This window comes from Pelecanus crispus, chromosome 8 (genome assembly GCF_030463565.1).
Source record: "Pelecanus crispus isolate bPelCri1 chromosome 8, bPelCri1.pri, whole genome shotgun sequence".
NCBI lineage: Eukaryota > Metazoa > Chordata > Aves > Pelecaniformes > Pelecanidae > Pelecanus > Pelecanus crispus.
In genome coordinates this window covers 21411698-21427500 of record NC_134650.1, presented here as the reverse complement: position 1 = coordinate 21427500, position 15803 = coordinate 21411698, and the positions used below count along the sequence as shown (strand labels likewise).

Sequence of the window (15803 nt, the reverse complement as noted above, 5' to 3'; positions counted from 1 at the left end):
TGGTATTGGTTTGTTCTGGTTTATGGCTGTGCGGTGTGGAAGCAGCGGGTAGGGAGGGGTGTTCCCATGCACCCACGGTCTTCATGGCTTTATATAAAATAAGTGCAATTATCACTCAGCACAGTGCTCTGGATAAAGAGGCTGGTTTTCATACAGCCTTTTTTATAAATACCTCCAAGTCTTTTCCCCTTTGATTTAAAAATAGAAGCCATAAAACTCTGCAAAATGCTTAGGATGTTTCCTTTGAGCTGTTGGGAGAGAAGGAATCTGGGGGAGGAGGGATGACTTTAGGGTTGCTTTCTTGGAAAGCTGCTGCAGCTGAACTTTGCCACTCTGCAGACACCTAGCAGCCTGGGGACGCAGCTGCCTTGGCCAGGGAAGGGGACAAAGGTCTTGGGCAAGGGAGTTGTTTACAGTCAAGGGAAAGAAACAATGCAAAAATGTGGCTCTGCTCTGAAAAATGATCATGGAAAAATAGCCTCCGGGGTTGCATGTGGTTATCATCACCCGCTGCCTCTGGACCTGGTTCTTGCTCACAAATAGAGCTGTTTTTCTGACTGCTACTCCAGCAGTCCCCAGAATCAGAGAGCTGAGCAGGTCCCTTCCAGGTTAAGCACCGACTTCCACGTAGCCCCAGGCCCTATTGCAGCAAATCTCCTCCAGTCCACAACTCTCAAGTAGTCCTAACCTCTCCCATGGCTTAAGTCTGCCCAGAGGGTTAATTTAAATCAGAGCCATCCGCTAGATAACGGCTTCCCCTGCTGCAGCCCCAGAGAGAGGACGACTCTGTGCACCCCATCCTTTTCTGTCCATGCTGGTCCCTTGCTGCGCTGGCTGGGGACACAGCACAAGCTTTTTCCACCAGCACTGTGCTTTTATGTCTCCACTGCTTTCTGTCCCCCGCTTTTCTGCTCTCACTCATTAAGCTAATAGTGTTGATTGGAGCAGGCTTTGAGTAGGGGCAGTGCTAATTGCGCATTAAGCTTTGTGCTGCCCATCCTTGGGTAATGTTTCCTGGCTATTTAAATGATCCTTATCTCTTACTATCACCTGCTGAGCTCTGTTTGAGCTCCGGGGTAGCAGGAGGGCCACGGTGACACAGGTGAAGGCTGTGTGTGCCCTTAGCTCACCCACTCCTCTGAGCATGAGCTGCTCCTGCACAGAGCAGTCAGTGCTGACTTTCACCGCACGTCACGCCCATGCTTGAGTCCGCGCTGAGCAGGGACCACCTGGAAGGCAGAAATTCCTCCGATGCTGCTCTGGTCCATGAGCTAGGGGTGTCCCCCAGAAGAGGCTGGTGATGCCTTGTGTGCATCCTTATCCTGTGCCAGGGGTTATCCTTCGCTTCAGCAAGAGGCAGAGCTGGCCCTGCCATGCCAACCTGCATGATCCAGTTGCTCTGAGGATTAAATCGCTTGCCCAGTGGTTAAATCACCCTCCCAAGCTAGAGTGCCTAGGGAACTGGTTTCCCTCCAGGTCTGTGACCCTGCTGTAGGGCTTCTGTCTCCCTTCCCGTGCTCCCTTCCTCTGGATCTTCCTCCCTTGCAGCTGGGAACAACATGAAAAGCAGTGTTTTGAGCCATCTGAAAGGGCAGAGGCAGGTGTTGAGACAGACCAAGGAGCACAGATACTCCAGGACACCAGACACTAAAAGGCAGACATCCTGTCCTTAAAATACTCTGGCTTCCAGCAAGAATTTATAGGGGTGCCATGAGATGGTGAGAGAGCAGATGGAAAGGCAGCCCAAGGAGGTCCTTCTCCCCGGCTCTGCTGCCCGCAGGCAGGGGCAGACACTCTATATTGGGTTCCCCTGAAAGCCCTGCCAGCAGCTGCAGCAGCATGTGCTCTGGGGTTGCCCCCAGCCGGCCTCCCCTCCCCTCTGCACACAAGGGTGATGGAGCTGCTAGCTGATTATTTTTGCCGAAGCCCAAATTCTTGTTTTCCTCCTCAGGATCGTTTGGGATAATGGCTGACTGCTGGTAAAGGCTGAGCAATGACCTTTCCAGGAACAAGCACCCTGCTTGGCAAGAGCAGCTCTGTGCCCATTTGTAAACCTCTATTGTCCCTGTTCTCTCTTCTTTTCAGTCTTAATGTCAATGTTACCTAGAAACAGCCCTTTGCTCTTACCCAGGAGCAACTGGCAGGCTGGGAAATTCACGGGCAGCTTTTCCTCCTCTGTGAAAGCTGTGCTGTGACTGCAAACTAGTTCATGGGGACCAGTTGTCCTGGATGGTGCTGGCAGCCCCCAGTCCCCTCACTGCTCAGAGCCCTGGTGCATCTGAGATGGCCCAGGGGAAAGCAAGGCAGTGGCACCCAGGGCAGAGGAGAAGGTGCCCAAGCCCACCAAGGCACCAGACAGGCTGTCTCCAGCTGGGAGAGCCCAGAAAAAAAAATCTCCTCCGTTGCCAGAGGCTGTAGTCCACCTATGAGCTGGTCCGTGGCTGCAGCCTGGCCTGACAGCGCACCTCCAGCCGTCCCGTCCCCGTTCATAACACCCCGATGGGTGTGGGGTTGAGTTGGCTGTTAATGAAACAAGCTGCTGATGAGGCGAGTGAAGATTAGCTATAAATATCACTAACTGTATATGTACATCTCCTCCAGCCCAACGTCTTCAAAGCCCCACCAGGACTGGGACCCATTTAATGTGGACTGTAGAAAAATTCTCCTGCCAGTGAATGCTTCCACAGCGCAAAGCAAAATGGCATTTCCCCACACTAGTTTGCTGTGTTTGTACGCTCTCCTGCATGTCCCCTGGCCTCAGTGCACAATATCCTGCCTGTTTTCAGACTTGCTGTGTTTTCCTCTGCCTGCTCCAGCAGAGCAGCTGTAACTTTTCAAACTGCAGTTGCTTCATACTTCCGACCTCTGTGAGGGAATTTGTACACAGCAATATTTCAGGAGGTTGGTGGGATGTGGCCCAGCTTTTTGTCTAGCTTTCTGGCTGGCTGAGCCACCTCCATCAGCTCAGGGGAAAGTGAAGGCAACATGGAGGCACACACAGATCTGGTCTGGAGTGAAGAAAAACATGAGGGGACCAGTCCATGTCCTCTGTTCATTGTTTTTCTTTATTACTGCAGTCTCTCTGCCTGCGAAAGGAGGGAGTAGCAGCCCTGGACTCTGCCTTTCTGCCTTAGGCCCTTCAGGTGCCCTTGCTGGGTTTCTCCAGCCTCCCAGGAGAGCGTGTCCATAGCCACATGCACGAAGCAGTTAAAAGGCTGAGATTGAATCCATAGTGTCCAATGCAAAGACAGGGTTTTAGCAAATCTTTTCTGAGCAGGGCTGTGCAGGGATCCCACCGTGGGCTGTGCATAGGCAGTCATGGTGGAGCAGGGTCATGCAGTGGCTCATGGCAACAGCATTGCCTGTGCCCTGCCATCCCCCTGTGCTCATTTCTCCCCCTGCCTCCTTGCATCCCGGTCTCCATCTGGTCTCTACCTTCCAGCATCTCGGGGAGGCCCTGTGCCCCTCCCCCACTCTGCGCTTGCTCTCTCCGTGCTGTGGCTTTGCAGCACAGCAGGAATGAATTTTCCTTCACCTCCCCCTGCTCCCAGATCTGGACCATAAGACACGCTTCAGCATTGATTTGCTTTGTGCTCGGCTTCCTAGAGCCATTTTGTGGTACTGCAGGGGAGGGATTTTCTTTCTCATCTCATGTACTCTGCTTGCTGAATAAACCTGGCTGGAGAAATACTGGGGGCAGGGTTTTAAATGCAGCAGAAGAAAAAATATTGGATTTCCCTTAATCCATTACTAGTGATTGTGGCTGTACAATATGTTTGTAATGGGCTGCTTTTGGAGTGGGGGGGATGTTTTTCAGTGGAGGCAGCAGCCAGGGAGGGGGGCAGAGCAGGCAGCGTCAAGCAGGCAGGGAGGGACAGGCAGCCCCATTGCTGCCACAGGCAGAGGAGAGGTTGCCCTACCCCGACCAGCCTCCAGCCCCAAATCCCAAACCTTTAGCAACAGTGTGAGATGGAAACAAGGGATTTTGGTGCCGGCTGTGCCAGGCTCCCCAGCATGCACATTGCAGTCACCCTATGGAGTGATAGTGCTGAGGGGTAACGAGGGCTGGGGGCGAAGGTTGATGACACCAACATCTGGGTTTGATACCCAGTGAGAGCCTTTCGGGGCTGCTGGGGCTTGGGGTGGGCTCTAGCTGGCATTAACAACCTGCCCTTCTCTTTCCCTCTGGTGTCCCCACAGAAGCTGCTGACGGCAACTCGACTCTGGGCGGCGGGACGGGCACCATGGGTCTAAGTGCCCGCTACGGCCCCCAGTTCACCCTGCAGCACGTCCCTGATTACCGGCAGAATGTCTACATCCCGGGCAGCACTGCCACCCTCACCAATGCTGCCAGCAAGCGCGATGCCAAGAGCGCTGGCTCCTCGGGAGGCAACAAGAAGAAATCTGGGAAGAAGGAGAAGAAGTAGAGAAAAAGAAGGAGACCTTAGAGCTACAGGGCAGCTGGCTCCAGCACTCCCCCAAACCACAGCCCAGGCCGGAGGACGAATGTGAATTTTCTGTGATGCAAAAAGTAGAAAACGCTGCGAATGTATCTCATCATCATCAGAGCTAAGAGCAGGGTCTCACTGCTGTTAGATCTCATGATGAAAACCAATCCAGAAGCTAAACCGAACGCAAACAAGTGCCCTGTGAATACTTGCTAACGTTTTATACAATCCCTCGGGTATTAGAATATGCAAGGGTGGAAGGTCTTCTGCCATGTCTTTGGATCCGATTTGCTCCCAGATAGTCAGAGAAAGGCACAAGGCTTTTGCTTGGCTTTGCCCGGTGTAAATAATTTTAATGAGGATCTTTTAATTTACAGACCTTCAATCATTTTTTGGAAAGGAAAAGGAAGTTCCTAGCTTAGAGCCCATGCTCCAGATCTTTGCTCTTAAACTTTCCATTAGTAAAATTCACCCCCAGTGAATGATAGTGATGGATTTGTTGCTGAGAAGTTGGTAGGGAGTGCTTCAGTTCCTGCTTACCTATTACCCGGAAAAAAAATAAGGAAGTGTTTATTATTGCATGAGTCAAAGGGAATATGGCAAAGCTGCATTCTAAACATCTTTTTTTTCTAAGTGCAACCACCGATGGCCTGAAATATGAGACAAAAAATCCCCCTCCTGATGTCTGAGGGAAGGGAAGGTAGGGAATTCAATGAGGGGCATGCCAAAGTGTGCAGCAGCTGCCCCAGCAGTTCTAGGGGTCTCCCAAGAGCAGACACATCTCATCCCTTCTTTGCAGTAAATATTTATATGTACAGTCAATGTTCTTCTGGAATTAAAGCTAAGAGAGTCTCGCTTCCCTGCGGCCAGGCTCCTGCAGGCAGCCGTCTGTCTGAGAACCTGACAAGGGGACCAGGGGACAATGCTTCAGTTTTCTGCACACCGTGTCTGCATGCATGTCCTTCACCTCACACCTGCAGTTAGCTCCACGGACCCGGAGAAGTCCTTGCATGCCCATGCAACATGGTGTGAATGCGCTGGCAGCCACCCGAGCCTCCGTGCTGGGGCTGCCTTGGGAGGGGGCTGGGGGAGTGGGATTGGTCAAGCAGGATGGGGAGACTCATTGCTTCTTATTTGGGGTGTAGACCATTTGGGGTGTATTTGCGGTCTCACCCAAAGGGGTGAGATCTGCAGAGCTGCCGGTGTGTGGCTTTGGTGCAGAGTTGGTGACCAAGTAAGTGATGGTTGGTTTGGGGACCAGACCTGGAGGAGGGACCTGAGAGCTGGGGGTGAGTTTGGGGTGATGCTGCAAAGCCAGTGAGCTGGGGCAACAAGCTGGGGGTGTCCACATGGGACCACGTCAGGCCAGCCCAGAGGAGGTGACGCTCCCACTGGCTTTGGGCTTTCCACCCTGCAGAGGGAATCGAAGGATGAGGAATAGAGTTTCTCCATGTGCCCATCACGCTTGCACCAGGGGAGCTTCCCATATCAAAGCAGCTCTGAGTCCCCCCCAGGGAGGCAGAGAGGGGCTTTTGTGTAGCCAGAGAGAGACTTCTCCTCAGAAGGGCTGTGGGGTGGCCAGGAAGGGACTGTGCCAGGTTTGCCAGGGGGTGCATGTGTTGTTTTTTCCCTTTTTAATCACTAACTTGTAACTCACCCAAGCAGATCCAGCCCTCTCAGGCTCTGGCATGGCAGCCATCACCCCACCACTACCTCCTCCCCAAATCCAGGGCAGCAGGAGCATCCACCGTGTTTCATCCAGATCTGGCCACTTCTGGTGCTGGCTGCACTGGGAGCGGTTCCCTCCCTGTCCCCTGCAGCTGCCACCTGCCCCCCCCTCTAGAAATGCTGTAGCTGAATCATAGTCTTTATATTTCTTTTTAATCTGCAATCTGAGGTAGCGTAGTGAGTGTTGTGTATTTAGTGGTGTGTTATTTTTAATCTTGGTAACTAATTTGTGGACACCAGTATTTTCAATTTTCTCTGTATCTTCTTTCCATGTGGTCTGTGCTCCAAGTGTACGTGAAATGAAACACGTTTGCCCTTTCAATGTGTCTAATATTGAATTATACTTATATATTATATATATGCTTATATCCTTCTTATACCCATATAGACCAATGTCGATGTGTTACACGCAAGTTTTATACTCTAATATTTATATTGCTTTTTTTCTTTGGGAAAAAAAATAATAAAAAGGTTTCTTCTGAATAAATGGTATTTATTCTGATGGGAAGAGGGGGGCACAGATAGGGCCAGTCCATCCCAATGCTGCCACTGTGCCAAGGCTGAGGGTGGGGGGGGTGGTTCAGCCCAAGCCTGGCTCCAGCAGCAGGGATGCTCTTGGAGCACCCCCATCCTTGAGTCCCCAGGCCTTTGGGCTGAGAGTGACATGGCCATGGGTGGCAGTGGTGTGCTCCTGGCTGGCATTTTTGGGGAAGGGCAGGGGAGGCTCCAGCACACCCCACCGAGGAGACCATGGTGTCCATGGCTACAGCCCTTTCCCTAGCACCGAGGGGATCCTGTTGCCCTTCTCTGTCACTAGCAGGGATCCACTCTACCTTCTCCAACCCCCGGGTGATCTGCTTTTCATGGTGCCTGGGCTTGCCCCTCTGAACTTGGGGAAGGGGTGGATGGGGAGGCGGTTAGGCGCTGTGCTCGGGGCTCCCCGGCCAAGACAAACCCCCCACCCTCTCCCTGCAGGAGAAACATCCCATGACTTGGGGTGTCGCAACCGCAGAGGAAAAAATATGCTGCTGCTGCCCAGATGTGAGGGGGAGAGTGGAGGGGACAGGGGCAGAGCAACCCCAGGAGACAGGCAGAAAGACACACACAGCCCCCATTGGGGAGGCTGGGTCTGGTCCCCTGCCCCGTTAGCAGCGTGCAGGAGGCTCCAGGAGTGCAGGGAACAGCGCTCCCACCCCCGTACTCTCATCCCATCCTCCCCTAGTGCCACCGTCCAGGCTGCAGCTCCGTGGCCTCCAGCCCCCTGCCCCCCAGCATCCCCCGAGACTGCCCTTATGCACAGAGACCACCCCTCAAAACCCCCTTGCAGACTGGCAGACACTCCCCAAAACCACCTGCACCCCACAGAGACACTTCCCCCCCACAAATTCTGCTGCGCTCCCACAGAGACACCCAGAAATCCCCATGCACCTCTCATACGGACACCACCCTCCCCCCCCCCCAATTCTGCTTCACCCTACAGAGCCAACCCTCCTCCCCTCCCTGTGCACATGGGGACAGCCCTGGTCACACACACACATGCATGCACATGCATGCGTGCATACATGCACTCCCCACATGCACCCACATGGGAGGGGGCTCCAACCAGAGCATCCTCCTTTGGGACAGGCAGTCCCGGACCACAGGGGAGGGCACAGGGGTCAGGGTGGTGACAGGGCAGGGACCTGATGCAAATGGGGCCCCTGTCACACCGTGCCTTCTGCCCCTGGCCCTGAGGCCACCATCCCTCCCATGCTGGAGCACCTGGAGTGCATTAGGGGCAGCTCCAGCGGGACAACGATGGGGCTCAATCGTATTGACCCACGGCTAATGGGAATCAGGGCTAAGCATGTCCAGGTGCCACCCCAGGTGCTGTCCCCAACACCCACCCCAGCTGGGGTGACATCATCCCAGGGCACTGGCCACCACCGCCTCCTTTGCCAGTGATGCCACCAGGTACCTGGAGCTGGGTGATGGGAGCTGCAGGTGGAGGAAGAGGGGAGGGTCAGGGCCATGGGCCCCTGGCTGGGTGACAGCCACCGCTGGTGAGGAGCAAAGAGGCTTTGCAGAGCTGCAGGTGTGGGTCTGGCTTCAGGAGCCCACAGCCTTCCCAGTGCCCTGAGCCCTGTGGTGTCCCTGTGTCCCCAGCTGCTGGTGTCAGTGTTAGGATGTGTGCAATGTGAGAGTGCTTATTTAGTTTTGGTTTATTCATCCTCCCCAGCTGCTGGTGCCAGTGTAAGGATGCATGCAATGTGAGGGTGCTTATTTAGTTTTGTTTTATTCCTCCTCTTTGTTGCACTAAAATCACCCAAGGGCACTGTGAAAACCAGGAAGGGAAAGGCACAGACACAAACCTGGACAATTAGTGCTGATGAAGGGAACCTGGTCAGCTGTGCTAATTAACAGGGACATACAAGAGTGGGAAAATGTTCGTTGCAGCATGGTTAGCCAATGGAGGACTTCCTGAGCTGAGGTGATGAGAAAAGGAGGCTGACAGAAACGGAGCCTGAGTTACAGCCCTGACAAAAGGGACGCAAAGAGGGTGACAAGACCAAGCCCCCAGAAGCTGCTCAGGCTGAGTGGCCATGGGGGGATTAGAGGCATTGCTCCTCAGAAGGGCGACTTGACATTGGAAATCCTAGATGCGGGATGGGAGTGAGTGAGAGCGTGGGGGGGGGGGGGGGGGGGGGGCTGGGGGGGGGTGCTGTCTTTCACCTCCAAGCATTGAGGGGCACTGAGGGACTCTGTGGCTGGAGTGGGATTGTGGGTTACAGCCTGTGTACCTGGTGCCAGCTGCTGGGGGGTGTGAGTGGCTGTATCCCCCTCACCCCCCCGCCCCCAACCAGTTGTGCATGGGATGTGCATATGTATTCACCAGCAAACTTAGATGTGGCCCAGCCAGTAAGAACAGGGGGACCTTGGGTCCAGGCTGAGGTATCAGACAGCGGAGGGTCCATGCTGGGATGCTCTGAACAGCCAGGAGTATCCTCCTCTACCCTGGTCCCCTCCTGCTCTGCTTCTCCTCCTCCTCCTTCTTCCCTGCCCCCACTGAAAGCAGCTCAGCGCCTCTTCCCCCTGTCCTGCTGTCCCTTGTCACCCTCCCAGGTACATCCATGGCATGAGACCACGGGAGCCCTGGGCTTCTCCACAGGCAGTTGAGCTGGAAGACCTTGGTGGTGCAGGAACAGGTCGCACCAGGGCTGGTGCTCCCGTTATTGTTCCCCCAGGCACTGTTCCCAAGTCACTGCCCGCTCCTGGTGGGGCTGGAGCCTGTGGATACTGAGGGCAGCGATGGCCCCCATGTCACCAGCTTGTGGGGCCCTTGTTTGCAGCAGTCACTTTTTTTGGCCAGTTGACCTTGAAAATCAAATCAAAATAACAACAGGAAAAAAAAAAAGGAATTGAGCAAACTCAGTTTTCCACTGGATTTGTGAGCTGAGCTGACCAGTGTTGCTTGGCCGTGGAGGGGCCTTGGTGGGGAGCTGGCATCCAGCCCGCTGACATGCTCCTTGGCATCAGGCTGCAGTCACGGGCTGAGTCCCATCAGGCAGCTGTGACCTCATCCAGCAAAGAGCGGGACAAAAAAAAAAAAAATCACCAAAAAAGCTGAGTTTTCACACAGCTTCCTCTTACCCACTCCCCAAAGGCAGTCTGGAGGTTGCACCGGTCTGACACAGACACTGAGAGCTGCAGGGTTAAGCAGGGCTTTGTGCATTCCTGTGCCAAGAGCCTGCAGCTGGATTTTGAGCCTGCCCTGAGCAGAAGAAACCCCAGGGAGCCAGTAGCAGTGGGGGGCTTCTCCTCCCATCCAGCTAATGCCATCAAGCACTTTGAAATCTTGGTGTTTGGGATAGAAAAGGTCTAAAAGGGACTCACTGGGGAAGCAGGTGCAAATGAGCCAGGCAAGGCAAGCAGTCTGTAGCAGAGTGGTGTGGTGGGCAAGCCCTTCCTGCAGCCTGCACCGCCTGGCTCTCTGCTACCCCCTTGCCGTAACGTCCCCCCGGGATTTTATTTCCCTCTGATGGTGCCAGCTCCTCTCACAGCCTCACATTCCTGGTTGGGAACAAGAGGTGTTTCACCATCCTCTGCATCCCTTCCTGCTCCATAAATCCACTTCTCGATGTTTTGATATTTATTTTTTATTTTTAAACAGCTTAAGCGCAGTATGTGGAGATGGAATAAAATTTGCCTTTTGCTGGCTGAAAGCTTGTGACTGTGGTGAAGGAGAGGGTGGAGGGAGGGCACTGCCTGCTCTTTGCTGGCCCTGCCAGGGCTGGGTGGCTGCCAAGAGCTCATTCATCATGTGGAGGAGCAGGGCCAGCCCTCAGCCACTCTGGGTGGCAGGAGACCAGGTAAAATAGGACGTGGTGGGATTTGGCCCTTTTGCAGTCTGCCTGACCTCGTGGTGGCCTCTGCCATGAAGCAGCATGACCTGCTTGGAGCCAGCTCTGTCTGTCTGTCCATCCTCCCCTGCGGGGCAGAGGTGGGAGAGCCCTTGCCCTGGTCATGCTGGTGGTCAGGTGCCGGAGGAGCTCTTCCCCAGGGAGCTGATGGCAGCTGCAGCCAAGACCTGAAGTCATGGAGCCAGGGAGAGGGGGAGAAGGCAGGGAGAGGGGGAGAAGGCAGGGAGGGGCAGGCAGGGGAAGGAAAGGGATGCCAGACAGGACAAAGGCAAACCAGGCGGAGGTGGGAGATGCTGTGGGCATTGCTATTGGGCCACTGTATGTCTGGAGGGGCTCAGGTCCAAGGGGACACTGCTGTCCCCCGCCAGGAGCCTGCATGCTCTGCTGGAACTTGCTGGGGCCCTTTGTGATGCTTGTGGGTGGGAACTGCCAAGGTCACTGTCACCAAGCTGCTGGTGGAGAAGCCAACCCATGCACTTGGCCCCTGGGTCTGATGCTGCTGCTGCAGTCGGGAGCAGGCCTCCACTCCCCTGGAGCCCAGTGCTGGCCCCCGAAACCCATCCCAGGGTGTCCCTGGGGACACACAGCCAGGCACGGCTAATTCCCTCATGGATGCACCTGGCCCCCATGGGTCACCAGGGAATTTAGGCAGAGGCAGTGCTTTGGGAAGCCCCCAGCGAAAAAAAAGTTGTCAAGAAAAGCCGCTTATGGCCAGAATGTCCCTCTGGCAGCACAGAGCAATGGGCAGGGGCTACCTGCGCCCAGCACTGCCTGCCCACCCGTTCTCCCTTCGGCACGTGCTGAAAGTGGACGTGCCTGGCATGGGGAGGAGGTTTTTGGAACTCTCTCCGCCTGAATAAGCAGCAATGCTGAGCCAAACCACCCAGGGCTTTGCCAGGGCGGCTGTGAGCAGGACAAGGACTGGAGGCAGACATGTTGGGGCATGTCCCCCTTTCAGGGGCAGGGACATGGGTGCATGGTGCCAGGGTCATCCCACTGGCCAATATTTGGAAGCCACTGCCAGTTTTGGACTGGGGAGCAGAGACACATCCCAGGGACCTCCCCTCCTCTCCTACAGGGCTCATGACACATTGGATTTGGGGGAGCCCTCCTGGGTGAACCCCTGAGCAACACGGCCCCGCTGGCATGGGGAAGGGAAAGCAGCTGGTGAAGCTGTGCCATTCCGGAGGGAAAGGACCGCCCCCCGCTCCCCCCACCAGGCTCCAGAGGGCTTTGGGGAGTGGCAGCCACTGCTGGTCTGGTGGCAGCTGCACGACCGGTCGCCGGGATGTGGATAGGTGCCAGGGCCGGCAGGGTTGGTACCCTGCCATCCTCACCATCACCTCTGGACCAGGGGGTCCCTGTAAGCTGCAGTGGGGCAACAGGGGGTTTTGGACCCCCTCCCCAGAGATAAACAGAGAAGGAGGGTCCTTGCACTGCAGAGGGAGATGGGATGGGTGCCAGGGAGGGAGAGAGGTCAGATGGGAGGAGAGGCAGAAGAGGCAGACAAAGCTGCTTTGTGCAGGGCAGTGCCTGGGGGGGGTGGGGTGAGAGGAAAGGGAGGCATGGGGAAGGGGCCTGCTGGTGCCAGATTGGGGGGGGGGGGGGGGGAAGGGGTTGAGCTGGCTCCCTCCAAGGTCCCCAGAGCGGGGTGCGCAAGATAGCCCACTGGGGTGCAGGAAGAAAATATTTTTTGTACTCTTAATAAATAAAAAAATACTTTTAAAAACAGTGCTTATTTTACCTCTACCCCATCCTTTTTTAAATATCTATTTTAGTTTCTGCTTTACAATGTATATGTTAGCCCAGTAGGATGTGTAGGTAATTTATAAATCAATAAATATATCGGGGGGGGGGATGCAATCCCACGAGGTCTCTGCTGGCCCCTGCAGAGCTTTGGGATGTCCCCACCCCCTAACCAAGCATCAGTCCCATGGCCCTCTGAGGCTGCCCCAGCCTGGCTTTCTTCCATCCCCCTTGTCCCTCTGATGAGGCCCAGCACCAGGTTTAGATGATTATTTTATCGTGCCTCTTTTTTTCCCCATTTTCACAGATCAACATGGGCGCACTGAGCCATGGGGCACCCCGGGAGACTCTGCTCCCCGCCCTACCACCCCAATTCAGGGCCTTCTGTCCCCAATTAGCAACTTGTCATTGATGAGCTCATCAAAAGACTGCTATAAAAAAAAAAAAAAACCACAAAAAAAAAACCTAAGGAGATTTGACACAAACTAGGGCAATAATCAGGTCTCCAGCCTCATTTTTAAATTACCTCTGCAGTCTCCAGCATCCATGCTTGCAGGGACCAGCTCCCGAAAGCCCTGTGGAGCAAGCACTGCCTGGCGAGCCCCATTCCACACCTGCCACAGCAATGGGAATGCCTTGAAGCAGAAAGGGGGCTGGGGAAGAGGCAGGGACATTTTGGGGCACAGGCCTGGCTGATGGCCATGTTCCCCCAAGACTCTGCCTGTGGGGGGACGGGGAAGACATGGAGAAGGATCAGGGATGGGGAGGAGATGCTGGTGGCAGCGAGCTGCAGCAGGAGGGGCTGGAGCAGCTCCAGGGGATACCAGGGACCCCCTTGGTAATGTCCCACCACCCCCTTTCTAAACCCACAGTGACACAGAGGGGAGCAGCGGCTGCTCCCTGCTGCAGGCAGGGGGTAAAAGCAGTGCCACCCTGGGCAGGAGGGGCCGGGGCTGGCCAGAGGGGGGATTTGGAGACCCCAGGGAGTGCCTACCATGAGATGCCAGCAGGACTTCAGCAGTAGAACAGGTGCTGCAATGTGCGCTTGGTCCTGGGATGAGGAACACAGCCTGGGCTCAGTTGTCCATGCATGAAGGATGCAGTCAGCTCCAGCCCCATACACAGAACCAGTCACAAGGACAAACCTGCTGGACCAAGCTGGAGCCACCAGCACATGGCAAAGCATTTGGCCCTCTGAAGTGGCCATCTGGGAGAAAGCATCCTTCATCCCAGTAGAGCAGCAGGGAGCTGCAGCCTGGCTGATTTCTGGCTGGGTCAACCCCTAAACTCAGCTGGCAGCCAGGCTGGTGCTGCTCACATGACAGCAAGGGCAGGAGAACCTCTCCGCAGGGTCACCAGGAGGGACACTGCTGGCACAGAGCTGCCAGGTGGGTATATACACCTGTGGGGACAAGAATGGCTTGAAGCAGTGTGACCAGGGCTCTGCTTACTGTTTTATCCCTGAGGAATATCCATCATGGTAAGTATTTGGATAGCGGGGGTGGCTCCTGTCCTCACCAGCTTCCCACCTGCCTGGCTTTGAGCCTGGGTGATGTTTGGGCAGGGAGGACACCCCTATCGCCCAGAGCCAACCCCATGTCCAGGCTCTTGGGCACCAGACTAGGTTTGTTAAGGTGGATTTTCTGTGCAGGGAACAGGACTTCCAGCCTTCTCCTGGGATGCAGTGGCAGCACTCAGCCCACCGCAGACAAGCTGTGATGCTGCTCCTGCTCTCCAGGAGCCCACCCCAGCCCAGGCAAGGTCCCTGCGGCTCAGTGCCACAAGGCTCCAGGTTAGTCTCTGCACCAGCAAAGTTATGATATGGAGGCAAGATCACATTTTTTTGTACCAAAAATAATGTTTATTTTTCTATCTTTTGTACATACAAATGTGTCACAATAACACAGTGCTACCAGAGCATCACTTGCCCACAGCTGCAAAGCCATGAAAAAAGGTTTTATATTAAGGGAACTGTTACAATAAAATAAAAGGTCTCAGGCAAGGCTGCAGCTCATGTATGCTGATTTCTTGTTCATTTTGCAGTTTTCTGGGGCTGCTAAATGCAGCCATGGGCATTTGACTGCACAAAGGCAACTCCTGCCTCTACTTACCAGCCTGGCAGAGCCCACCACCCTGACATGAGGGTGGCACAGCTCTTGGCTCTGCAAGGAGCCCTCTGATGCCCCAGGCACAGAGAAGGCAGAGGGACCGATGCCTTAATTGTCCTACCTGCCCTTTTTGACTCCCTCATCCCTTCCCGGGGGAGCATGGGAAGGGGTTGAGCCTTGCTTCTAGTGGGCTCCTGGGTCACCCAGGTTTGAGTGCGGGGAGTCCTTGGACCATGGCCAGCACCATCCTGCCTGACCAGCTGCTCAAGGCTGAACCGGACCAACTCTTCTCCCCTCTACAATTAGCATTTTTCTCTTTCAAGCACAAGCCTCTTGTGTGCAGGCACGTACCTACCTCTACCCAAGGGCCCATCTATAGCCACTTGCTATTTCTCCGGTTCATGCACTGCTGGGTTTGCATGCTGGAGCCGAGCACCTGGGATGGGAGTGAGATAAAAGACATGAAGTGCATTTGAAGCAGGGAGCAGGCATTGTGCCCCGCACAAAGAGCCCCACTGAGTGCAGCCACTGCTGCGAGGGGACTGGTGGCTGTGCCACGTGCCATGCAGGGCTGCTGAGCTGACCTGGCACAGGGGCACATGCTTTCCTTGGCTTGCCCAGCTTTTTATTAATGCTTCCAACCTGTGATGTGATAACAAGCCCCAGGAACACCCAAAATGTTACAAAAACTATAATTGTATTATTATTGAACACAAAAGTGCATTAAAACTAAAAGCTGCAAAGGGTTGCTGTGACCCCAGGAGGAACCACTGCTCCCAGTAGCACTCGGGCAGGCACACACTCCTGCAGGAAAGAGCCTGCCCTGTGCTGGATGACCCCTGCCATGCTCAAAGGCCCCCCCTGCTGCACCGCCTGTGCTGGCTCACCCCTCTCTGCGAGGCTCCCCCAGATCGGAGGATGCCAACCTGCCTTCTCTCCGAGAGCATTCACAGCCATCCTATTTCCTTCTCCACCCTCCTGGTACCCCAGCTCCTACCTGGGCTGGGATCAGCCTCCTGTAGGGATGCAACAGCAGCCAACCTGTGTGCCTGTCCCAGATGATGCTGGGCTGTTATGGATCACTCCATTACTTCAACAGTACGAATATGTTAAATTAGAACAAGAAAACAACTCAATGCCTGGAAGCTGCAAGCTGGGGCAGAGCCGTTCCCACTGTAAACTACTGCACCAAGAGGCAGCACCCTGCAAGACAAGACCTGGGGTCCCTGCTTTGGCACCCCACCACTGAGCTATGTGTAGGGAGATACTGCCCACCAGGCTCTTGTGGGGTTATGCTGGCAGAGGATTACACTCTCCTGAATCTGCCCCCCCTCCCGCCCTCCCTCCATGCTTTGGTCTTATCCACAGAACCC

General features: G+C 54.9%; 1 protein-coding gene across 1 annotated transcript in view; it reads left to right on the top strand.

Annotated features, from left to right (window-relative positions):
• Positions 1–5423, top strand: part of LOC104029284 (protocadherin gamma-C5-like) — a 27390-nt gene extending 21967 nt beyond the window's left edge. Inside the window, exon 4 of the mRNA XM_075715645.1 lies at positions 4201–5423. Coding sequence (XP_075571760.1) covers positions 4201–4427 — 227 coding nt within the window. The 3' untranslated portion in view covers positions 4428–5423. The remainder of the gene's footprint in view (positions 1–4200) is intronic.
• The last annotated feature ends 10380 nt before the right edge of the window (positions 5424–15803 follow it).